The sequence below is a fragment of the Corvus hawaiiensis genome, chromosome 9 (genome assembly GCF_020740725.1).
Source record: "Corvus hawaiiensis isolate bCorHaw1 chromosome 9, bCorHaw1.pri.cur, whole genome shotgun sequence".
NCBI lineage: Eukaryota > Metazoa > Chordata > Aves > Passeriformes > Corvidae > Corvus > Corvus hawaiiensis.
Genome location: NC_063221.1, coordinates 13,940,343 through 13,966,548, shown reverse-complemented (window position 1 = coordinate 13,966,548; position 26,206 = coordinate 13,940,343). Strand labels below are relative to the sequence as shown.

Sequence of the window (26,206 nt, the reverse complement as noted above, 5' to 3'; positions counted from 1 at the left end):
TCAGTGACTGGACCTGTCACGAAACCTAAGATACTGAGAGGTTTGTCTGAACAGCTGATTTTGAAAAATGTATTTCATTTAAGCATGGCTGGCTGGCTGCACTCCAGAACTCAGGCCCCCTGAATTACATGTATATGATATACACACACATAAACACCAAATTTATCCAGGTAAACTAAAACTACTTTCAATTAAGGCACATGTTTTCTGCCCAAAGTGTTTTTACCTCTGTAGGTGAACTAGACAAAATTCCAGTAATAAATTTCATAAGAACAAAGGAGGAAAAACTGATTCTCACCGTCCTTTTGATGTATTAGCTGCAGATAAATTACAGTGACTGCACTGACTACTTCACATCTTCAGGATCCGTAGAATGCCTCACAAATTACAGTCTTGCTGGTAACTGACAGCTCCTTTCCCACCCCCACAGAACTAAAAATATTAAGCTTGATCTCTCTTTCTCCAATTTTTAAAAAAAATTTGTTTTGCCATATTTTTAAGAGCTTCAAATGGTCTATGAAGTGTCTGTACAGAACTGTTCCTATAGCCTGCTCCCTTCATCAAGGCCAATGGGAAATGAACAAAATTTAAAGGTCCCCAATTAAGAACTGATGTAAATTTTTTAAAGAAAACAATACTGGAGCTAAAGTGACACATCAAACCACTAGTAAGATACTTTAGTTTTCATGGGTGTTAAACAATTCTGAAAAGATCAGTGTCAAACACTGAACCAAGTGTTTTGGGGAAAGCTGGGGCCAAGTACATGCAAAAACTCTTCAGATTAAGCCACAGTACATCTAGGTATCTGTTTCACTTGATTTCATCCACCTGTCATTCCCTCTCACCAATGGTTATAAATGATCTATTAGCAGACCTAGCACAGTGTCTTGCATTAGGAGCTGTCCCCCAGCCAGGGCTGGTGCATTTGCATGTTCCAATTCATGAGGTGAAGTTCAAAAAGCTGTCAAAGGCCGGGCCAGACAGGTCAAAATGCAACCTTTCTCAGCCATCACTACTCAAACACAGTCTCAGTAACTTAGGCTTCAGGAGAGCATGCTACTCATTCACACAGTCTGCTCTGAAACCAGGTTTTATAATCTATTTTAACAGTATTTTTCTTCATGTTTTAAAAATCAATTTAAACCTGTTTTGTAAGAAAAAATGTTATTACCTTATTTACTCCCTGTAAACAGTCCAAGATGGTAAGATTGTATGTGCAGTTCCCAAATGAAGCATCCCTATAGATTTAACACAAATGAATTTAATGTACATAGAATTTTTTTAAGAACTAGGGGAACAGCAGCACACAACAGAATACATTCAAGCTATTCGATCCCCTTTGAGAACTCTGGATTAAAGTTTAAAGACATCTTTTTAGAAGCTTGTTCAGGCTGAAGTACTCCCCTACCCAAGATGCAGCTCAGAGTAAATGCAGCTAGATACTGCAAGCTATTTTAGGTGCATATTTTACATGAAGTAACTACATGCTTTTTGCCAAATTATTTATGCTTTCCTGGAACAGGAAGGTTTGCATCCTCTCTGGATTGTGTAAAGATAGTAGCAAATAAAGCACAGCTTACTTTAACCATTATTCAAGTGTCAACTGAGTTACACTAACAGGGGCAGGCAAATAAGACTACTAGCTTGGAATTAATGTACAGGCTTTCACTTTTGGTGCCTCATTACAGATGTGATCAAAAGTTATCCCGATACAATTAACTTTAAAATTACTTAACCTCAGTTCTACCACTATGAAAATGACAACCTGTCTGTAAAAGATGAAGTGAGACTCCAAATCAAAACATATTCAAGTGGTAAGAGACAGCAACATTAAAAGAAGAAAAATAACACCACTAAAAAAATGCATTGTGAAAAAACAAAAAAGTACTTTTTGAAGTGTGCTCCAGATCAGTTTGATTTTAACGAAACTTTGCCTGAGCAGACTATTTCCTTATCACTCATAAAGGAAATCCTTTGTAGCTTTTCTCTTAGCTATCTTAGACAGAGTCCTAAGAACTGCAATTTATCAGAATAGCCAAATTTTAGGTTCAGACAGATACATATTTAATCTATAAAGGAATCAAAATTTCAATCTTTCATTGAAAACTTTCCTTTTTTGATAAAACTTACTGTAAGTACTATGAAGTTTGTGATACACTCCTTCAATCTCAAGTACTTAAAGAGCAGAAAATTCTCACCTGCTCTTTAAGAGCAAAATAAGTTTAGCAGTTTTGAGCAAGCACTGTTTGTAGAAAATGCTTTAAAGAAAATTAAATCCATAATTTTGGTAGTGTCATAGTGCAGGCAGGCCAATCTAAAAAAGCTTTCAAATTACTAGATTATTAAAACACACTTAACCATAACGTTTTGGAATGGGAACTTTGAAGTGTGTATCAACTTTCCATATCCAAATCCCACACAGAAGTTTTAAAAATGAGAAGCCATTTTCATTACACTGAATAAGCAGAACATATCAAAACTTAATATATGAATTTTACAGACAATACATTTTTGACAGATAATGGATTAACATGATTATTTTGAACATCACATTTTATCAACTGATCATTTTAATACAAAAGCATTTTAGCAAACAAAAAGGTCTTGTGAGCAAAAAAAAAATTAAGGGCCCAATGGGAACACATACGTAGCAGAAAGGTTTTAAAAGCTGTACCAGTTTTCTGGAGGGGCTGACAGAAATGAAATCCAAACCAATGCAAACCACAAAATTAAGTATTTAGAGAAATATGAACAGAAGATATGATTGTAGCAGACAGGTTCTATTTTACACGTTATTTTGCTGTAACAAGAATATAACTTCTATTTTATCTGTATGCATATAATTACCTCTTTGACTGATAAGGCATCTGACAGGGCAGTACATAAAAACAATACTGGGGAAAAGCTACATAATCTCTAATCCATTAATAAGAAATACTATGAAGGAGGGCGGGAGGCTGGTGAAGTTGACCTAGATGTACAATTCCAGGTGTACAGTATTCTCAGCTACAGTTCCCACAGCCAGCTGTTAGCAGTGACATGCACATGGATGCTGGCAGCTAACATGGATTGCCTCCATCACCCATGTCTCAAATGTCTCATTTCTGCTGATGTGCACGTGACCATTAAAGTAGGTTGCTGATCACATTTCATTACAGTATTCTTACAGTCTTTTATGCTCAAATGAATAGCCAGCTTACTTTTCAAACAGTGTTTTACCAGCTATTACCTGATAGAACTCTATTCACTTTCAAAGCAAGAAGGAATGTGGATATTCCCAGGAGATACTGATTTAGTATGAATCTGAGCTGGCAATACAGAGCTGCACATCTCACATCCGATTTCACAGTTGTTGTAGCTGACCTCAATACTGCATAATGCTTTCCCTTTCACCAAACCTCTAAACACCGTCAATAACAAAACAGTTTGTTTCCCCAGCACTTGCCAACAAAGAAACAAACCCTAGAAGCTATAAATTAAAATCTGTCTCTGAAATTCATGTCATTATTTAGAGACTGAACACAATAATAATAAAAATATAGTTGTTTTTTCTTTTGAACATAAAATCAATACAGAGTAGTTTGAGGTAAAACTCTGAAACTCTGCTTCTCAGTAGGCAACTGGTATTCATGACAATTTTAAATGGTTTTAGCACTGTTTTTTAAATGAAAGTGAGAAGATACAGTATAAGATCTTCAAGAGACTAGAGCGTCACCAAGTGACAGTGAATCAGCCAAAAATAAGTGTCTCAAAGACAGCAGTGCCTTATCCTTCCAAGTTATCTTTAGCTTTTCTATTATAAAAACAAAACAATACAAATTTCTATGAATTTTGTAAGAGGAGTGATGTGATTTCCTTCCACCCCTGAACTGTATTTGCTGAAGCTGTCTTTAAATGAAATACCAGCTGAAGACCTAAGCCGATTAAGGCTTTTTGAGGTCACCAAGCTACATGAAAGTAGATCAGTTTCCCAGCAATCACTTCATGTAAACCTACCTCAGTATGTCACAAAGAATGTGACAATGCTGCAGCTTCTACCTATTCAAGGTTGTCTTTTTTTTTTAAATAGCAGACACTTCAGATATCAAATTAAACTTGTTAAATAGTCCAGTTGTAACACTTAACTGATCATTGCTCACTGATAAACTCTTGAACTATTCAAACAGAGATGACCTATATTACAGAAATTATGTATTATCTAAATTCCACACTGCCAGAATAAAATCAAGTCAATAAGTACTGGATAGCAATGATTAATATCTCCAAATTATTTCCTTCATGGACCTTAGAATATGAGGACATTTGGTAAGACATTTGGGTTATGTTTTGAATTGTAAATAAGAGTTATTTTAGTCTTTTTCAAGACACTAAAGGTGTGGAAAGAGTGCAAAATTCCTCATAGCACCAACCTTGTTTCTTCATAGTACAGCCTGATGCCAAGCAGACACACTACGTAAGGCAGAGCTACTGCTTCCAGCACAGGTTCAATCGCTTGAGCCTCTGTACTATGCTACATTTTGCAACAGAGATGTTCCAAATGTCTCGGAATGGGGGGGAAGGGGGAAATATTTCTAAGGCCTTGAAAAACCAGGAAGGAGGATTAAATTATTTCTTTCCCACTCCCAGCTACTCTAGACTGTCCCACTGCAGACCCTCATCAGATCTACTTGTCCTTCTCTCAGCATCAGTAATTCTTAAGCTCCTTATATATACACCAACCTCTACCTATGAATTCAATACCCAAATAGCCCCTCCCTATCAGACTTCCCAGCTCTCATCTAGCTTCTTATCTTATCACAATCATTCAGTTTACTTCCTCACTCCTCTTTGCCTCACCTCCAGTACAGCCAGATTACACATTCATCCTTCCCATCAGGACAAACTACACCGCAGGTAACAGAATTTGCTTAGGCTCTAATCCAGTGCCAAGACCTGACGTAGTCCAAAGCAGATCCGAAAGACATTTAAGTGCTTTCCAACCCCACACCATGCAAGAATGCTCAAGAAATCAGGATGTTTAATTTTTCTAGCAAAAGCTCCTAACACTATATTCCTTCTAGAAACAGCAAGGCTCAAGAAGACTGCCTCCCTCTAATATTGCCAAAGCTTTGTGTTAAAAAAACCAAACCGAGCAACAAAAGCCCAAACACCTACCAGATCCCATCCACACCAGACAAAACCCACCACAAAAACCCCGTAATTGTCAAAAGCTTTAGTTTTAGACAATCATTTCTCTCACAGCAACCTAGGGCTTGAAGCACATAGAAGACGACTGCAAAGTAGTTATGTTTTAGAATATCCTACTCTATAAATTTATTGCTGTCTTCTCCTGAAGCTGACAAATGGAATTAAGCAATTATTCTTTCATAATCATTCTGCCAACTCACACATCAAAACCTGAGTAGCCCCTTTGCTGGACTTTGCCTTCTTCGATGTTTTTGGTAAGTACACTCTTCCCAAGGAAACATAAAAAGCTCTTTTGTACATAATATAAAATTCTCTCTAGAAAATCTTGCTGTTTCTTCTATTTTTTTGATCCCTCCTTTGCTGATTCTAGAGTAGCTAACTATTCTATTTTGGAATAAAATTTCATGAATTCAAACTCACAAGGATTACCTATAATCAATTAACACTTAATAGGAAATTGTTTTGTATCATTAAATTTGTTACTGTGGTTCCAATCAGCATTACAAGAAATCACAGAGACACTTTCATTACCAGTCAAGCAGAAACAGCATTTTCTTATTATTGCTACTACTATCAGTATTATAAGGAATCAGTTGCAAGGCAAGAATCTATAGCCTTTGATTGGAGCAAAGTCCTGTGAGACTGTTCTGCAAACACACTATTCCTCCCAAGTTTTCTATCTTACAATTTTGGGATCTGACAAGTTAAGTTTCTTCATTTTGTCAAAACCGCTTTTCTACACACCTTAATCTTCACCTTGGCAGGGGAGACAAAAACCCAAAGACATATCAATTTACTATAATGCCAAACAGCAAATTTCTTTAACTGGTCAACAAGAAACAGCTATTCAGCTATGGGGCCTGATGAGATGTATCCCAGGGTCCTGAGGGAACTGGCTGGTGTTGTTGTGAAGCCACTCTCCACCGTATCTGAAAAGTCACGGCAGTCAGGCCCAGTCCCCAGTGACTGGAAAAAGGGAAACATTGCTCCTATTTTTAAAAAGGGTAGAAAGGGAGAGCCAGAGAACTGCAGGCTGGTGAGCACCATCCTCTATGCCTGCCTGGGAGGATCATGGAGCAGATACTCAAGGAAGCAATGCTAAGGCACATGCAAGGCATTGTTTAATGTAAATCATGACACTTAATGTAAATCTGTATCTTACACAGAATTTGGAGATGTTAAAAAACACTGACATGTTTAAAATAACTGACTTTTTAAATGCATTGTACCAAGTATCTTTTATAATTAGCTGAAAAAAATATGGATACCAGTAGCTCAGTAAACTTCTTGGGCTCTGGAGAGCTATCAGTGACCAGGTCAGTGAATAAATTCTCTGTCAATAAAAGCTATCACTGATTTAATACCTTTTTTTTTTTTAAAATGTAGCTGATGGTTTAAGATTTTGTAGTCAAACTGGTCTTGACATAAAAAAAATCTACCACCCCAACAGATACTGCATCTGGCTTCTGTGCAAGGTATGAGAAGCGACAATCTGATCTTCCTTTGCTGAGTGGCTGAACAATCAGATGAATTAGATATAGACAAAGTAGGTCTGCATTTACAAATGCCTTGGCTGACAGTGAACACTACTTGCAAAATGCAGATTCCCCTAAAAGAGAGGGTATTGACCTTCTTGCAGTTGCCTTTTATTGTCACTGTTTGCAGGAGAATACCATGAGGTAGTCACATTCATCAAGCGTAAGTGCATTTCATAGTGCACAGCATGAAAAATATTTGGAAGTCTCTTTATTAGATAAGCATGATAGCTAAACTTCCTTAGATCCAAGCCCCAATGTGACCGTAGTACAGAGAATAAAGACAGATAGTTTCTATCAATCTATGATTCACTGAAAACATTCAGTAACCTTAATATCAGTACTTGTTCTGTAAACTAGAGAAAATGTAACAGCATAAAACCCCCTTCAATCCTGTAAGTCTCACTAGCTAGGGACTAGGTAATTTAAAATATTTTAATGACTTCCAAATAGTAACACATGATGCATTATGAAGAAAAGGTTTAAGTGCTAAATCACAAACATGCTAAGAACTATTTTCAAAACCTGACAGTTTACAAGGTTAAGAGTCTTATGTAAGACTTTTAGCAATCTAAATGATTTATTATTCCCCAGGTAATTACACAAAATGTAAAAAATATTTTTTCTGGAGATCAGTCCTTTTGGTACAATGTCTGTATCAGACATGATACACCTTTTCAGGAGGCAATCTAAACCCAAATTGTTTAGCAAATTCCAAAACAGAAAAGGTAGCCTCATTTCTTATGTTCACATACCTAAATGGAAGATATGGTGGATTAGATCCAGACAAAAGCATCCTGTAAGCTTCTTCTGGTGTTTTCTTCAAGTATATAACCTAAAAGGGATGGGGGAAGAGGAGGAAAAAGAAAAAATCAGCCCTGAGTCTGAAAAGTCTTTAACCATATAGTAACTTCCTCCAGCACACTAAACTCCTAAGAATGCATGTTATACTCCTTTCATGACATCAGAAACAGACATACCCATACAAAGGAAAGATTCAGATATCAACAGAAACTTTGTTTTCTATCAGTCCCTTATTTTAAAAAGGGAAAATTGGAGAAAAATGTCACACACTGCTGCAACTTAAAGACTTTAATGTTGCATGAATTACTGTAAAATAGATTACATTTAAAGCCTAAATTCTTGATTATAGACAAAAGATCCTTAGAGGGTAGTTCAGAGTACTTCAGGAAAAAGATGAGTTTCCATCTTATCAAGGACCTGTGAATCTGAAGTAGGGGTGAATTCGTACTACATGTTTTCCCAACACTGCAGGTTTTATTTGACAAAAGTTATGGCCCTTCAAAGCTGTGTCTGCTCAAAGACATGTATACATGACATCTTCAACCAAACACTGTCCACACAGCTCATAAAGGCTCATAATAAAAACACCAGGAGGAAACACAAAAAAAGGAATTAAGAACACGAAAGAGGAGAGGGAAAGAAACACTGAACAAGCTCCTGAAAAAATCGGAATTATCTTGGATGTCAAGAGCAATACACTAACTGAAGGAGAAAGGATCATGAAATGAAAAGGAAAAGATCACAGACATCTTCAGCACCTAAAAAGTAGTGAATTCCATTAAGAAAAATCAAGGAGACATTTTCCGACTCATCTGTATCAATGAAGCGTCAGCAACCAAATCTTAGCTTTGTTTTTAATCTAACAAATCTTTGGAGTGCTTTCTTTCTGCAACATACACAAAAAAAATCCCAACAACCCAAAAAGCCCCTTGTGAATAGTTTGGATAAACTGAACTGGTATTTAAAAAGCAATGTGAGTAAAAGCTTGAAAAAAAAGTACTTTATAGACAGTAACTATTCTCTTACAAGAGTTTTTTTACAAGGGACAAGGTCTTCTTCCCTTGCCCCACTGTCACTACTGTAAATCTTACCATATGGCACCACTACTTGTAAAACCCCGATTCAATAAATACTGAACATTTAAACCTTTTTTTCTCTCATGTTTTCATTTTTATGTTCTCAACCTCCTGAGCGATGATGTGGTTGAAAGTTCCCCACAGTTAGGGCACTCTGCAGGCACATGACATGTAGCACTACTGGCCACACACACCTGCTGTCAAGAAAACTCATATCGTATTTCCTAAGAAGCTTACAGAACAAAAAGGGAATCAGTCTTTTCCAAGTCCACCTTAACACTTATCCACAGTATTTCAAGTGCAATTTAGATTCATTTTTTCCCACCTGCACCTGCCATTTACAAATCAGAAGTATATGCAACAGACCCCCTCTAGAGCTGCTTAGATTACCAGCATGTTTCAGGTAGGACTGAGATGTGTAATTTAGATTTTTAAATTAGGAAAAAACACTCATGCAAGCAAATTAACTGGACATGCCCTAGTAGTTTGCTATTATCTGGTCATTTGCTGCCATTAGAACTACAAACTTAAGAACTTAACAGCTTTTCTCTCTTACTGGCATTACAGAAATCTAATAAAGGTATTACTAACACACACTCAAAGGAATCATGAGAAAGAAATATGTCCAGTCTATCTGCTACCTATAAGGAAAAGGAAAAGGAACCAGGACAAATAAACCGAACCTCCTCAATTAACTCTCAAACACTGGTAGAGTTGTGGCACGCTGTCTATTATTCTGGGTAGGCTGTGAAAATTAAATGAGAAAAGAAATCAATTCAATAATCACTATGCCTCTGGTCTAATAACTTTTAGAAGGCTGTGAGAAAAATCTTTTCTCCTTCTCACTCTGAATCTCACTAATGACATGAAAAGCAATTGATTCTAGTATGATCAGTTAGAGGTCAGTTTGTGTTTCGGATTTTCCACATTCAAGAAATTGGTACTCTATGGAAAAACATGCAGAGGATCTGCCAAAGCCATTCCCTGTGCAGTAAATAAAAGGAGTTAAGGGACGAAGACAGGGTTTCCCTAAAACTCATACCACAGAGTTTTCAAAGACAGCTTAGAGACAAATGAAATGACCATCTGCTCACCTCCCTAAAGGAGCACCCCTAGAGAAGCCATTTCACACAAAGCCGAAGTCTCTTAAGGAAGGTTAAAGTATCCATGGGATCAAAAATACTTACAGCATATGCACCTATTAGAAACGCTGCATTCGCTCGCTTCCGCTGGTCAAAACTGGTGTAGTACACGATCTTCTTTCTTGATAGACTGAAATACTGTTTAAAAGAAAGTAAACAAACAAAACAGCATATTTACTAAGAAAAGAATACACTTTAAGAATACTTTAGCCAAACCAGTTTTCCAAAACTGCAAAATAGGTCAGAAAAAATTCTTATAAAAGATTCTTAAAAGTAAAGGAGAAAAAATTACTGATACTCTGAACAATCTTATATCGCAGATAAGTAAGAGTGCAAGGAAATAGCCACTGTTTCCAGGCAGATCTCTTGGTTAGCTCTACAAAAACATGCTACAATGTGCAGATGAACCAAAATCTTCAGTATAAAAAACTGGATTTTTTTCCCCCACGTTTAGATATTAGAAACATTAGCTTATGAACACTGATTAAAGACATTGACATTTTCAAACTAAAACATCCTCCTGTATGTTAAATCTCTTTAGCACACAATTCTGTGGAGAAGACAGAAGAAAAACTCAAGCAATCAACCTTACAGGCATTTTTTAACTTAAACACTTCCATCTATACTATTTTAAAATGGGGTGACAGACATCTTTAGAAAGCTTCAACAGCAAGAATTCATTTTAAAAGTAAGAAAAAAAAGATTGCATAAGAGAAAAGCCTGAAGAAAAAAGGCTAGGCAAAGACAAAACTCGCAATTCTTGTTTCTTTAGGAAGAAAAGAAGCCTGTGTCAGAATCCTGCAGACAAACCTCTCATTGAAAACAAAATCAACAAGCACCAGAAAAGAACAATAATGACAAGCTGCGGCAAAACTATTTAAAGCCAGAGAGAGACAAATATTGTCAAGTTGGCAAGTTGGACAATTTACCACACCAACAATTTTTTAAACTTCACAAATTGCCACACTTCCATTCTGCTACACAACTGCACGTTTTTCCTGACTGATTTTTACAGTACTCCTACAGTTTTGAGGAAGTGATCAACAGACATACTAGATTCTGTTTCTAAATATTTGAAGCATTTTTCTAGTTTTAAAAGTTGCACATTCTATAAAATGCCCTAACACCGCTGCTATTACCCAACTTCAGGTTTCTAACTCTTGACACTGTTGACACTTGGGGAGGGGAGATAAGGTAACTGCTTCAGAACAGTGTTTCTTTCATTTGTAGTGCCAACTGTATTTCACTTCCAGAAATCTGTCAATGTTGCTCTCAGCTCAAAACTTGTTGCAAATTTTAGAACAGTTTTATCAAATTTTACAAAAAAAAAAGTATCAAATAGCCAATCAACTCAGGAGAAAACTGATGTAGGTACAACAGTGAGTTTCTTACTCCCACCCCCCACAGAAACAGCACCCTTAGTCACAGCTCTAACTGCACCTTCCAGTCTGGTCTTACAAGCCACAACTTCCAGAGGTGGAAGGAGTGAGAGTTAATGCAACTGAGTGTATCTAAATAGGACTGTTAATTCCTGAAATAGATGGTTGCTGTTGATTGGAAGAGGTTGTATCTTGAGGCCAACAGCAACATCTCTCAGTGTATATGCAAACATACAAAGCACAAGTTGTTACTTAATTAGTGAAGCATTCAATTATTATTAAAACTTGACAAAATGAATCCCAGTACTTTAAGATTCCTCCCTTCTTCCCCCTCCTCAATTTTTTAATTTTAGTGTTCTCTAACTGCAATTCCACCCATGATGTGTAGGTGGGATAAGATTACAGTAGTTATGCAACAGTGACAGAACTTCAATTATAACTTATTGACTACTACTTATTTTAAAGCAAAGTTCTTTGCAGCAGTTTACAGTTCACCTAAAACACTATTTTAAACTGCAAAGCTAGCTAGTGAGAAGTAAGTTCTATGTAATAAGACCATATTTCTTATTTTATAGAATGGATTTTTTAATCATATGGGTATATCAAGTCATTCCAATTTTGAGACACTTTTGTACCCAAAGCAGCCATAACCTGAAGTTTCCAGAATATTTAGATGAAAACAATGTATCAGTTTTAGTGTATAATTTTCAAAATGTAAGGGTTTAATCCTCGTTATATGAAACACTTAAATGTGTTTTGAATCCTGACTAAAGCTTTAACACAAAATTGAAAACCGACATTAATGCCTAATAGCATAGAAAGCAGTGGAAAACAGCAGCACAATTTAACTTTTCAGAAGCCTATAAAACAGATCACTGTTTTTATTTACACACTAGTATCAGAAAATTAAGTTTTACAGTAGGTGTTTGCTGAAGCATCAATGTAATGCATCTGTTAACATTAACATGCAGTTTGTCAACTCAGTACACTTTCACTATCAAAACTAAGCTATTGGATCTATTTTTAAAAATACAGATTTTCTGACCATATTTCATAAACTACATCTACTCCCGTGGCCAGGTCCAATGACAAGCTTTCACAACAGTTCTGGGAGGTGACTGTTTTTACAGCTCCAGAGCTCCACCTGAATGGATTAGGGCTTTAGTTCCCTTAGGCACTGCACAGCTCTGAAGAACCAGGAATGTTTCAAAACAGACTTTTTCAATACAGGTCTTCTAGGGAATAACTATAGTTGCAGATAACTTAGTTGCCAATAAACTTTTTTTTTCCGCAATAAAACTGAGGTGCACACGCTATAAAGCACAAAAAATATCCTTTACCAGTAAGAAAATTTTATCAGTTTCACACATCATTAAAAGATAAAATTTTAACAGTATAACACAACAGTATCTGCCAAGATATACCCCAGAGGAATATACTGAAAGACAATCTTGTGAATTAAAAGCAGAGGTTACACAGAAAATGTAGCAGTTTTTGCTTTAGGTGATAAAACTAATTCATGAAGTGTATGAGAGCGTTACAGAACATTTACTTTCACTGTAAGATTACATTTTTCTTTTTTAAAAGTTCCTTGTAAATCTCAAAATAGATTTATTTGCAGAGAAATTGATGACAGGATTAAAAAGTGCCGTGGACAATTACTGGATTGATAGCTGTGTAAAATTACCATATATTTGACAGCATTTTATAAAATGGCATGGTTTAACACAGTTGTACTGTTCAAGCAAGAAATTACTTCAATGTGTTTAATAAGCCTACATCTACGCAAATTCTACTTTTATATATATACAGGTGTGTATATATAGGTAATATGTGCACGTAAACAGCAGTGAATACAAGACTGACAAACTTAATAGAAAATAATTAAACACATGCATGCAACCCTGCCTCAAAATCTAGGCTGTCCTAAAGGAGATGCTTTGCAATTACTATAGTTCCATGTGTATGCCCAGCAGTTTATTTATATTAAAACAAAACAATTAGCCGAACCCCTCTATGATTCAGCAGCAATACAGTTAGCATACAAAAAATGTGAACTCCATAGTTTATAAGCCTGCCAGTACCTTTTCTCTCCTGCCATTGATCTTCAATACTTGTATCATTTTTATCAGCAACACTCCCTGATTACCCAGCCAAGTATACCAAATCATCTGGGCTTAAGCAGTATGATTGCTTCAGGGTCTCAGATGTATTGCAGTATGGTAATAGCAACCATCCCATGGTAATCTGCAGTGTCTTTTACTTCCTATGATCAAACAAATCCTGCTGCTGGTCACTGGGCACCCTTTCGGCAAGGGTGTGCAAGCAGCAGTTGCCCAATAGGACTCTCTCTCTGTCCTTAGTCCAATCTGTACTTTCCACCTCTGAAACGCTCATCCCAGGCTGCTTACACATCACCTGGTGCCACACGAGCATTACCATACTTTTGCTGCTGCAGGGCAGACAAGGCACAGGTCATGAACTTGTGAACACACTGGTTCAGGCCCCAGAACTCCTCTTGGGGACGTGTGAAGGACAGACACAAGATGAGGCGTAGAAATGATGACTCTGTAATTCTGGCCTGGGGAAGCTAAGCAGCAGCCACTGAAGCTAGGCCTACAGTCCCCAGCAGATGCACTCCTCTGAGGCATGTAAATACACATGCAGAGGCAGGCTTCAGCCCAGGGACTCCATCTTACAAGCCTACTTACCCTCTGCAGATGGTATCTAAATTAGGACAGAGTGTGGCACGTATTTTAACTACCAGAAGCTTACACTAGCAGTGCTGGCCTACCCCAGGAGCAGTGCCAATCAGCCAGACAGGAGTCTATTCATATTGAAGTTTCTATACCACTCTGGCAGTATTCCAAGCTTTAGCTGTTTGATTCCAGGTATTACTTTCAAGTGGCTGCACTATCAGGTTACCCTTCTCTCTCATGCATTAGGAGTTTAATTTAACCTATTTGGAATTAGCCTCTGGCAAGCCAGCAGCAACACACTGCACTTCCTCCCAGTGGAGACTTCTCTGTCCCAGTCCCAGCCAGCTGTACCCTTCACCCAGCAGCACAAGTACATTCACTCTTTTCAAAAAATAGAGAAGTTACATTAAAATGACATTACAGTTTGCTAAACCAACCCTGCAAATATTGGGGTTAATAGTTCAGTTCCAATTTAGCTCCCTTATTTTTGCCATCATAACATCCAATCTTCACCGTCATGCTTACAAGCCACTTCTGACAATTAGCTTGCCTCATTCAATGAGCAAGATGATGGTCTCACAACAAAAATAAAGACTGCAGACACATTCCTGTTTAATATTGAACCATTAAAAAAACCCCCAAGATATTTATTAGTTGCATACTTCTTTTCTGGGTGAAACTCTTGGTACCTAGGTTGAAGACTGAAGGCATACAGTAATACATGAGACTATATTAAGGTTCCAAACTGATCAGTGTCTCAATCCAAACCTGGAAAAGACACAACTGATATCTCTAGTTCCCATGGGCACAGTGAAGTTAGAACAGTAGGTTTATTATTGGTTCTTCTCTGGAGAAACTGCTTCACAGAGCAAACATTCTTCAGTTTTTAATAACTCAAATATAAGGTCACACGCAGCAGAATTAAGGTGAAAAAAAATAGATTCCTACTGAGTAAGAATCATTGGTCATGCATTTGAATGGGACAGTGGCACTGCAGAATAGGGTGATAATGTATTTATAAGGTCTCTGGTGTTATCAAATGGCAAATCCAATGTTTTCCCAATATGAGCACAGGCATTCAAAATAGCAAATAGCAGAGTTTAACTTTTTATCTTTATAAATATCTTTTTAAACTAAGAAGCAATGTAAATTTTCACTAGAAGCACTTCCTTTTTTCCCAAGAAATTTATAGCACTCTACAAGTCCCTCAGTTTGCAGGGCCTCCTCTTAAGAACACATGGAATTCAGCATGCCCCTGAAAGCAGTAGATAGCATGAGTCATCTTAACTAAGGGTTTTATTTGTGCACCTAGACATAATGCCATTTTCCATAAAGGGACCCTCTTAACAGTGGCCAAAGCAATCACATCTGTTGTCCTATTTTCCCCTTCTTTCAGTAACAGGTCTAATATTTTAAATCTGTAATATTTAGTGAAGGGCTTCCTCACTATTTGCCCACAAGTTACGTTAATTGGCATTTTGGAATTAAAACATCTTTCGATTCTTGCAGCTGATGGATTTTCTATACACGCTGAAAATCACTTCTTCACAGGTATTTGGAGAAGGTTAAGTCTGCAGCTGTACATAACATTCAGTGGGTCTGGCTGAGATGGAGCTGGGGTTTAGCCACATCAGCCGTGCTTTAGATTTGTGACCAAAACTGTGTTGATAAGACACCCATGTTTTACCTACTGCCTAGCAGTGCTCTCATAGTACCAAGGCCTTCTCTCTCTTGCTCTGCCCCCCACTCTCCTTTCCACTGAGGCTTACTTTAAAAAGTGTGATTTCAGGACCCATGTTTTCTTCCTTGAGTACCTGCTTTTTCAGTTATTCAGACCAGCATACACACTTCATTAGCTGAAAACCCGTGACATGAGCAGAAGCTTTTGTTACTATTGTCTTGAAGGTGTTAAGGTTATGCAAAAAGATGAACAAAGCCTTCAGTCACCTGCCTCACCTCCTAAGCCAAAATGAGAGCATATTATTTTCTTCCACTCTTCAGAGGGAAACAAACTTGGAACAAAGAACATCCTTAATAATAATCCTTAGCAATAACCATCTAGCTAATGAGCACCTAACAAACACTTTCAAACTGGCAAATTTTATTTCAATTTGAAAATACAAAAATACAGGAACATTGTTTTTAAATGAAGCTTACCTTTAATTTCTTATTTAGTTTACAGCAGTATCTGTATAGCATTGCCAAATTTAAAGGTCCAAAATCTCCGTAGAAACTGGGGAAAAAAAACAAAACCCAGAGTTATTAATACAAAAGAGCTAAGCAAATTTCAACATGCATGTCGTTGATAATCAAAGCTGGAAATAAAGGATACTGAGTAGCCAATACACACGGAACAACAGATAAGTCCTTTCTTGATTAATTTAAAAGGACAATAGGAGCAATTAATTTAAACTTACTCATAGCTTCAGTTTAAGGTATTCCAGTAACTATTTTTCCCATTATATACACACACTAACTATAGAATTTTTTTCTTCATCCCATGACATCCAGTCTGGCTTTGGCCAAAACCATAGACTGAAGAATTTGAAGACATGATATACATTTAAACCATGCTGATACCATCCTAAAGATTCTACAACTGCGTAAGATAAGAATATGTCATTACATACTCTCAAGAATAAGCTAAATAGAATTTCTTATGGGTGATAAAATTTATGTAGTAACATCTAGTCTTGATCTCTGTCTGAAATTTAAGCTCATTTCTTTATACCCCTTCCTTCGCTATTCCAGAGATTAGATGTTACATACACACTTTAAATCTAATTATGTTTCCTTTTTTCCTCCCCTCACCTATGGGCTGCTCTTCCAATTTATTATTTCCTGTTCTAAATATCAACTTCTCATTGTTCTTGTTTCTCTCTTCTACATTTTTAAACTGTGTTGTATTTGAAGCAACACTCTCTGGCCTTAAGGTAAGAGTTAGTAGCAGTAGTCTGTACAGGAAAATTATTGCACAACAGGCATTCCTTGCAGTGATTCACAGTGCTCTTCCTAGCAAACCCTCTATATAGGCACCTTTACAAGTAACAGAAGCCTTTATGCAAGCAACTTACAGCAAACTCTTCTAGAGCTCCCTCTCCATCAATTGTGCAAAACTGGTCAAAATTTAAGCTGCAAATGTCGTGTCCTCCAGTAATTCTCCTTTTGTGCATAAAAATCTTAATCTTGATGGGCTATGCAAATTTATTGAAGCACACGTTATGAATTACAGTGAGAATGGACAACTACTTAAACTGCTTTAATCTGATCTGCCATAAGCCTTTTTGATAAAAGAGACAGGAAGCTTCTTGCCTACTGACAAACAAAACAAGCCATTGGCATCTGAATGCATTCTATTTGGGGAATCACGAAGGAAAAAGTTGTTCTGGACTTACGGTCTTTGAATTGTAATTCAAAGACCGTATGTCCAGAACTTACTGAAATTACAAGATAGGATAGATGGCAGTACCTATCAAGCTTTCTTCCCTGTGGCAAAGGGTTTATTTTTCCAGTTGAATATAAAAAGAAAATTTCCACTTTGAGAGCAGTCAAACACTGGGGAGCAATTGCACAGAGAGGTTGTAAAGTCACAACCAAGTTGTACAAGGATCTGAACAACCCGCTCTTCTCAGCCTTGCTTTGAGCCCATAGGTTGCATTACGTATCTGCAGAGGTGCCTTCTGGCTTCACCCCTTCTGTGCAGACACAAAACCAAATTAGGAGTGCTTTATCTTTTTAGCGCTTATAACGTCATTGATATCATCCTCCCTACATTCTCTCAACCAAGAAAGCCAAGACCAGTGCAAAAAGAGACAATCATATTAGTTTGATCACTAAGACAAGCAGCCTTCCTGCCACACCAATGCTACTTCACTATCATCTACTTTACAACATCAAGTAACAATACAAGTATCAGTTAATATTCAGTTCAGCACAAAACACTATGATGTAATTACAGAAGCTAATTAGCTGGGAAAAAGACCAAGCTGTTCAACTACTAGAACTTAATTTGCAGGTTGGACAGAAGTTAACTAAACCAAGAGAAAACTGCAGTAGCAGTAAAGCAGGGTTTAACTTCAGAATTCCTCATCTTCTCTTAGAGATAAGTCTGCCAGATACGGTCAATAGTTATTTTTAAAAGAAAACCCTCCATACAGTTTTTCATAGAGATGAAATAAAAAGTTCTAAGGACAAGTATGAGTTAGGACAAACAAGAAGTTAAAACTGGAGCTCTAACAACACTGGAGTGAATGTAGCTACTAGGAAAGTCATATAGAAAGCTTCCTAACATCTCCACCCACACAGCGGCACTAACATGAATCAAACACCCCCACCCTATCTTACTCCATCAATTTTAGAGCATTCTTTCACTTAAATATATGATGAAGAGTAAAACTTACGATATTAAAATTATTTTGGAAAAATACTTTTTAAAGTCTTGTGGAAAAATATGGAATGGGATAGTTACTGTAACACAGAATACTTTTTTAAAAACCATTGTGAGCAAAGTATCTGAAAGATGTAACTGAATACACAGCTCATCTAAAGAACTGAACAAGTACAGCCATGTTTTACGATAAGATGTATTACGATTCATTTGAAGTACATCAATATGAAGTCATATCCACTTCTACTTTTCCACGTGATTAAATTAATTCAAACATCAGTGTAGGAAAAGTACATGAAAACCAATTTACAAATTTATCCACAAGACAAATTACTATTTTGGGGGCTATGAGGATAAAACACATTTGAGTCTATCCAGGAAGTAATTGTATTTCTACAAAATGAAACTATTCAGCTTCTCTCAGCCACCAAGTTAAAGATGGCACAATCTTTGACTATTTCTCCATCACTGATTACCATTGAGAATCCAGCGCTTCTCTTAATATGGTGGAGTGGGGGTAGAAGTACCTGAGTTTAAGACTCTCATACTGCCACTGTTTGTCTATGCTGCAGAAACAAGATATTTCTCAGAATCCAAACACAATCAAAGGAAAGGCACTTTTGGTCACTGCTGCACCAGCATTACTACCCATACAGAAAACCACTGGCACTTCCCAAGTTATTTCCCTACTACCACAGAGGCAGTATAAACCAGCCATTGACTTTGCTGATAAAACATTGTGGTTGACATGTGAGGCTGAAAGTTAAAATAATGCATGTAACATAATCCTTCTCCATTTTATACCTCTAAACTGAATAAGTTAATTATCCCTTCTTTATTTGGGCTAAGTTAAAAATGTGCTTTACAACCTTCAAATCAAAAGAGTTCTTTGAAAGATAATACAAGGCTCTGTACTGAAGTCAACGAGCTCTGATCTACAAAATCTTTCTTCAATTTACATCCCTAGACCTAAATACAGTTTCTGACATGTTTAAGCAGAAGGATTTAATCCTATGCACCCTCATTACTTTTTCTATAAAAGGCCATTTTTATACTTGAATTAGTGACACTTGATCCTGATTCACCCAAAGGATTTTCACGTTAAGACCACAACTTTAAGTGAATGTAAGTGGAACATGGGAAATAGGCAGGGTATATATAGGGAATGGGGATGAAATGGCATACCAAGTCACCATCTGAATAAAGAATTTTATTTGGCAAAAGTTGAAGATCAACATAAGAGAAGTCAAGGAGTCACTGATAACAATTAATCCAGTATCATTTTACTTCCATCTCTTTTACCTCTAGATATTTGAACAAAGCATTTAAATACAGTAAGAAATTGGAATGTCTCTGAAGCTTAAGCCAGTTAGAGAGACAGTCATTTACAATGGAGGTGGAAATCAGAGGAACAAAAGGCAGGTATGGTATTAATTAACATTTAATTGTATTTTGTTTTAATCAAATACTTAGATGATACCTTAAATTATTCTTCCCCCTCATCCCATGGAGACTTGCTATCATTACGCTTCTCAAACCAAGCGGCAAAACCCCAGAACATACTAGATGACATTTAAATACTCTACTTCAAAAATACCATCATGATGCCACCTGGAAGCAGTAGCAAAAGTTTCTGGTATCTGTTTTCTCTGTAGATTAGACTCCTAAAACCATTTCTTCCTACCTGTACTTTGTTGCAGTATAATATCTGAGGCACTTGCTGTACTGTATCAGAGGAATGGTCTTTCCCCTAGAAAGGCCAGCCCATGGGTATACTCTGCCATGCAAACAGTTACTGTAAATTCTTCCAGGGAATTTAATGGTGAAAGAAATGCAGCCCACACCCCTTAGTAACAAGTCGTTTCCAACTGCAGTTCCATGGGATGCCACATGAAGGTGCCATCAGTCAGTTCAAGCCTGAACCAGCACTTCGGAATGCCAACACCACTTCTTACTAAGCACTCGACCCTTGTGCCAGAGAAAAATGAAACAGATTTGCCATCCTGAATTATTAGATGGTGCCATTCAATGAAGGAATACTATAGCCTAGCAGACTTTTAACTGAATTGATAACCTCCACAGAATCATAGAGTACGCGGAGGTGCCTCTCTGCAATGTTGCTCTCCAGCTTCTCATTCCCCAGTCTGCCCATACACCCAGGGTTGCCCCATCCCAGGTGCAGAATCTGGCACTTGCCCTTGTTAAACTTCATACAGTTGGTGATCGTCCATCTCCCTAATTTGTTAAGGTCCATATTAACATCAGTCAATCTATCAGGCCAAGATACCATCTTTCAAAGATAAAATGCATTACTTATACTTTACTCCACATGCCTGCTACTTTTTCCCTACAGAGCAGTAGTTTTGTACTGCCATTCACTTCCCATCAGGGCATGAGGTTTCTTGCTTGCCACCTTATTCAGTCATTGGTTTGGTAACTTGAAAACAGAGGCATCATTTAATAACTGCAATCATTTTCTGGAGCACATATCCCTGAACTAGAGCACAAGGACTCCTTAAAGTATAATGTTTGCCTTACTGAAGGCTTGCCATCATATAAAGCCACTTTCCTGCCAAAACAGGAGCCCCTACCAAGCTTGCAATTACTTAAGTCAAAAGCTAAAACCTAAGAACCTGGTGAAATAACTGCAAAACTTCTCAAATTTTTCAGCATTTTATAAATGTCCAGATTCCTATTAAAATTAAGCAATGAGATTGTTTCTCTTATAGTGATTCATCCTTCTTGCTCCTCCCTCCCTCTTTTCTACGCAGGAACATTCAGGTTACTACCCTCTAAAGGCCTTGCTGCATCGGTTCTGAGCCTGGCCACTCAACAATACAAGAGCCAGGTGTTGCAGAAGTGGCCAACTGATTAGCACAGCTACTTGCTTCAAATCACAAGATGAGCACATTTCACATGCAACAAAGTCTCTGGGTGAGAGAGGATCAGTGTGCACACTCATTACAACCTAACTGCTGGTTGGGAAATCTTACCAATTCAGGCTTTTTTCTCCAACTCCAGTTTCCTGGACTGTGTTTCTCCTCCCCACTTCTCAAGCACATGAAAAAAGGTGGCCACTGTTTTCCTCCTCTAGTCCACTGATTCCAATAACACGTGAATTGTTAGGAGCTTTCTTAATCGGGCCGAGACAAAATCCCTAATGCTTAATGCTACTTAGGGATTGCACGCTTCTGAACAGACAAAGGATGATACAGCAAACATAACCCTGGACATATCTAAAGGTAAAAATAATGCAGAGGCCCTGGATTATGCAAAAAAGCCCAGGCATTAAGTCCATTTCCTCTTGGAAGTTCCAAATCCTCCTCAAGATCCTGACTCTTCAAAACCCAACAACTCACAGATCTAAGTTACACATAATTAAATACTTATTCCAGATACATGATTTTTTAATCCAATGCTCCTTGATATCAAAACCAAAATATCAATGAAGAGGTTCTCCCATAGAAAGTTTCCCTACAGAAGAACCTTCAGGTCATGTCAGAAGCCTAGTCTCTTTGGGAAAAAAGTCATCTTAGCAGAGGCCAAGATGCACCTAAGCGGTTTCCTAAACAAGCTACATTCCCATCCAATATAAAACTGGAGCTTAGAAAGCTGCTGTTTTATCCTGGTACCCTTTTACTGCAAACAAAAGAAAAAACTCCTCAGTACTACTGGCAAATGCATTTTATATTTTACTTATAAAAAGCAAAGACAGAAATGGTAAAGCAACGTATAGGTACAAAATTAAGGAAATTCCCTTTTTTTAATTTTGGACTTCATCTTACTAAGCTATCTTGGTCATCCAATAGTCAAGGTCAAATCTTCAAAATTACTGATGCAAACAAGGAATTCCCTGTTTTCTGTGTGAAGTGACAGCTCTGACTGTTGTAACAATGCTAAGTTTTCTTTTTCCTTTCAAATGATTTAAGCCACAGAAAGATGGAGAAGTTCAGGTTTCCTATGCAAGTACTGTTACAGGAGAGGCACAGAAAAGCAGCATTTAACCAAAGCAAAACCCGATAGGCTAACCCTTACTCTTCTCACAGGAAAGATAAACTGCTTCTTTCCATATACACATGCAGTAGAAGAAACAGTATTCATTTAATATTGCTGCAGCTAAGCACTTGAGTCTTGCTCTGTTGCTACATAACTGAAGTAGCTATCATGAAGACTGCTGTGAAATGGGCAAGTAGCATACCATAGCTTGAAAGAAAGTTTTAGTGTAAAGCACGATATACAGAGACTATCATATTTACTACTTCTACAGCTGCTTACACAATGTCAGAGATTAGATCTGCAAAAACTGTTTATACAAGAGATCCAAAGTCAGAACAAATGACTGAATAAAAGCAGTATGATTTATGAAGGCTGCCATTATAATTCATCAGTAAGAGATTTCCATTTTACGTTATTTAATTCTGATTTTGCTTGAGAAAACTTCTCAGAAATAAAAAAGACATTAAAAGTTGCTTTGATAAACTATGTGAAAGCCAAGTTAACCAGTCAAGTGTAGTATTCTCAACCCAGATCTGCTTACTGGAAGGTGAAATGTGAAAGACGCTATTCTTAGAGAATAAAAAGCTTCTTACTAGTGCCTAACTCATTAATTGAGCTCTTGCCAAGGCAAGGTTTGTCTATTTGCCAAATGACAATCTTCATCAAGATGGATTGTTTCTCATTAACTCCATTTTTCTGAAGTAATAGTTACCTGTAGTACACAATCCTGAAAGACTGTGTTCCCTTATAAGAAGTAGTGCACTTCCTCAGGAGGAACCTCAGAGAGTTTGAGAAAGACTCGGAGAAAATCTTACAGAAACAGAACCATCAAAGAAGATATTTCAGAATTGTATCATTCCATTCAGGTTTCCTGTTCTCTTAACAGAGGCATTTGCATACCATTTCCCTGGCATAATAGGTTCAAGGTTAAATTGCAGCACATTTAACTGAAATAGTGACAGTTCTACTAGCAAGTTCCTAGTCAGCTAGCATTTGAGATAGGCTTAAATGGTTTTAAGAATGTCTTTATTATCTTTTTAAAGTGTGAATGTTTAAGTTAGACAGTGTTATGAAGTCATTAGAATGGTTAAAAACTTCAAGTGAGAACTGAAGGCTAAAGTGCTCAAGATTACATAACCATACTTTGTGTATAATTTAGTGATAAATCACATGACAAGCTACAGGAGCAAGTCAACCCCAAACTTCCCAAACCATCAAATCTAGCACTACAACTGTTTTGTTTAATAAAAGGGGTATAGTACTAATGTACAAAATTGCTTCCTTATGTCTCTTCAAGAGTGGGGGGGAAAAAAAAGGGAAGCAAGGCAGCGAGTTTTTAAGTACTCTGTGATCCAGTAGCAGGCTCTTTGTAATCAGGCAACTCCAAACCTACATATTCATGAGGTTTTCAGATCAGATACTGCTTCGTGAAGCAAACTGACACCTCTGTAAAGTCAGCTAAATAAAATTCTGTAACAAGCTAACAGAATAGGAGCCCAAAGAAAAGCAATTTAAACAGAATAAGAGCTGAAAGAAAAGCAGTTTACTTCCAAGCACAATGAAGTATCTTTGTCTTGTCACTATGAAGATGCATCTAAGCAAAGTTAAGTCAATAAACAATTGTATGAATGTAATTACTTACATACCTCCCAGGTGCTCAGGATTTAATGCCTGAGTAGACATCTCCTATCCTCCTCCTTGGAACTCTCTGAACAACTCATTTGATTAAAAAGCGAAAGTGGCTGTGGAATTCTGACCACAAGAACCACTCAGGCAGGCCATTTCCATGAAGACTCTGCAAACCACTGTTCTGAGCTACAGCACTTCAAAACTCACTTCCAAATATTTATTTTGCTATCATGCAACAAATACTTCTAAACACTTTCTCAGAAAGAAGACTGCATTTCTGAGGAAGTGAGGAGACCATCTGATCTATTGTACTAAAGTTACGCTCTACTACTACTTACAGACCAGCCCTATTGTCAGGCTCCCCACTTTGTGTGCAGCCTGGGAAAGACAATAGACTGATGTCAAGCTTCTTGATGAGCATAAGGGAAGCTATAGAAAAATTAGTACTTCCCCAAGAACTGAGTCTTGCATTCTATTCCCCAATTTACCTCTAGATTTCCAAATTCAGAAAGATATTCAAAATATACATTAAAATGGTAACTCTACTGACACCTGCCTTTACTTCCCCGAAACCATATAAACTTCCTTGGATATGAGAGGGCGAAAAAGAAAAAAAATAAAACCAGGCATGGGGTTATTACCAAATATTGCATACACTGATAGGGATGGGTGCTGCAGTACAAATACCAGGGGAAAGGTTAGCAATGATATGTAAAAGGTTATTACACAAGTCCTTGGTACCACCTGGTAACTGTCACTTATTTTCTACCTCATATCACATTTTAGCATTTTATGAGCACAAAAGGGAGAGTATCTTTATGGTATCAGATAGAGGACAACAACTTTAAAATGGGCCAAACAGATTAGGAACCATCAATTCAGAACATACACCAGGAGTTACGTGTTCAAAGTCTTTAGATGTGCCCTAGAAGATAAAGGAAACTTTGCTTCTTTCCATTACCTGGTAACTATATCTGGCATCAGGTTACACCCTCATACGTAGTTAACACTGGGTTAAGGAACATACCTACAGATTTTCCTTTACATGCTAAAGAAAATTACTTTCCTCCCCCTTCAAATTTCTCAGTACTTTTTTTTTTTTTTTTAATATGACACTATCCTCACACAAAATACTTCAGTTACAGGCCTTGGTTAGTACAGTCATCTGTAACTAACAGTACAGAACTGCTCCCCCTTCCTACCCACAAGATCAAATGCCACATAAGATTCCTTCACACTTCCTAAAAGCACATTAAGAATTAAAACATAATACAGAAGTCTAGAAGAGATACAAGTTTCCTTTCTTAAGGAAAGTGGAACACTTTCATACAACACAAACTACTCAGGACCTTCCCCAGCTGCATTCTGCCTTTAATATTAGGTCAATCCTCCCTTAGGATACTCCCAAGGTCCCTTCCAATCAAAATTCCTTAATGATCATTAAGGAACTTACTCCCAACCCAAGCAGCCCATTACAAAAGTCAACTTTCAGAATGAACCATTGGGAACTCCAGTAGATGACACACAGCTTAACATCAGAAAGACTCAAAAACGTGTAGAAAAGATACCCTGAAACTACAAGCTGTGCACAGAAAGTAAGCTAAAAACTAAGGAATATTGGTTTACATCTTCACAGAAGCAGTACTGGTCACTGGAGAAAGGAGGTAAGAATGGCTCATGCTCACAATTGCTTCAAAACATATGGAAAGCAAGTTATACTTAAAATAGGAACACACTTTTTGTTTCACTTCTGCTGCAGCAAACCCCGTGTCAAGCAGATAGACACATATCATCACACGGGAAACAGTTGATCTGGGAACGCAGTGCAGAGTACCAACTTTTTAGCCACAGCATACAGTGATTATTTAATTTTTTTATGTCTTTTAATAGTATTCACAACTATAATCACTTTTTCTTTTTACCTTCTATGTGCAGTCAGTGTCTTACAAACATATGAGCCTTTTACTTCACATAAAAGACTTTTTCTGCTGTTCTAAAGATAGCACTTCCTGATGGCTTTTGTAGCTCAAAACCCTCTAATAAAACCAGAGTTATAAAAAAAGTTGCAGATGCTCTTCAAGAGCACATTTAAGCATTGCATTCTTATGATTCTGTAAACTCCATACTCTTTATACAGGAAAATACAGGAAATATAAAACAAACTACTGTTTATCTATTCATACCAAATAAGTCTTCTATTTAAGACAACATTCAATAATGTGCAATTAGTCCTAATAGACCTCCATGTTTTAAACACATCCTACAAGGCTCAGATATCCTTGTTCTAGCTCACCCACAATTTAAGCCATTAAACTGGCCTTGCAGCTGTTTTTGTGGGTCTTTCTTTAAAGAGTCACCTTGTTAACCTAGTT

The 26,206-nt window shown here is 37.2% G+C and overlaps 1 protein-coding gene across 4 annotated transcripts in view; it reads right to left on the bottom strand.

Moving 5' to 3' along the window:
* CDC14A (cell division cycle 14A) overlaps positions 1 to 26,206 on the bottom strand; it is a 52,435-nt gene that overhangs the window by 25,104 nt on the left and 1,125 nt on the right. For all 4 annotated transcript variants that reach the window (XM_048312804.1, XM_048312803.1, XM_048312802.1 and 1 more), the window contains exons 3-6: positions 15,980 to 16,055; positions 9,790 to 9,882; positions 7,478 to 7,557; positions 1,172 to 1,238 (exon numbers count right to left, since the gene is read on the bottom strand). In XM_048312804.1, coding sequence (XP_048168761.1) covers positions 1,172 to 1,238; positions 7,478 to 7,557; positions 9,790 to 9,882; positions 15,980 to 16,055 — 316 coding nt within the window. The remainder of the gene's footprint in view (positions 1 to 1,171; positions 1,239 to 7,477; positions 7,558 to 9,789; positions 9,883 to 15,979; positions 16,056 to 26,206) is intronic.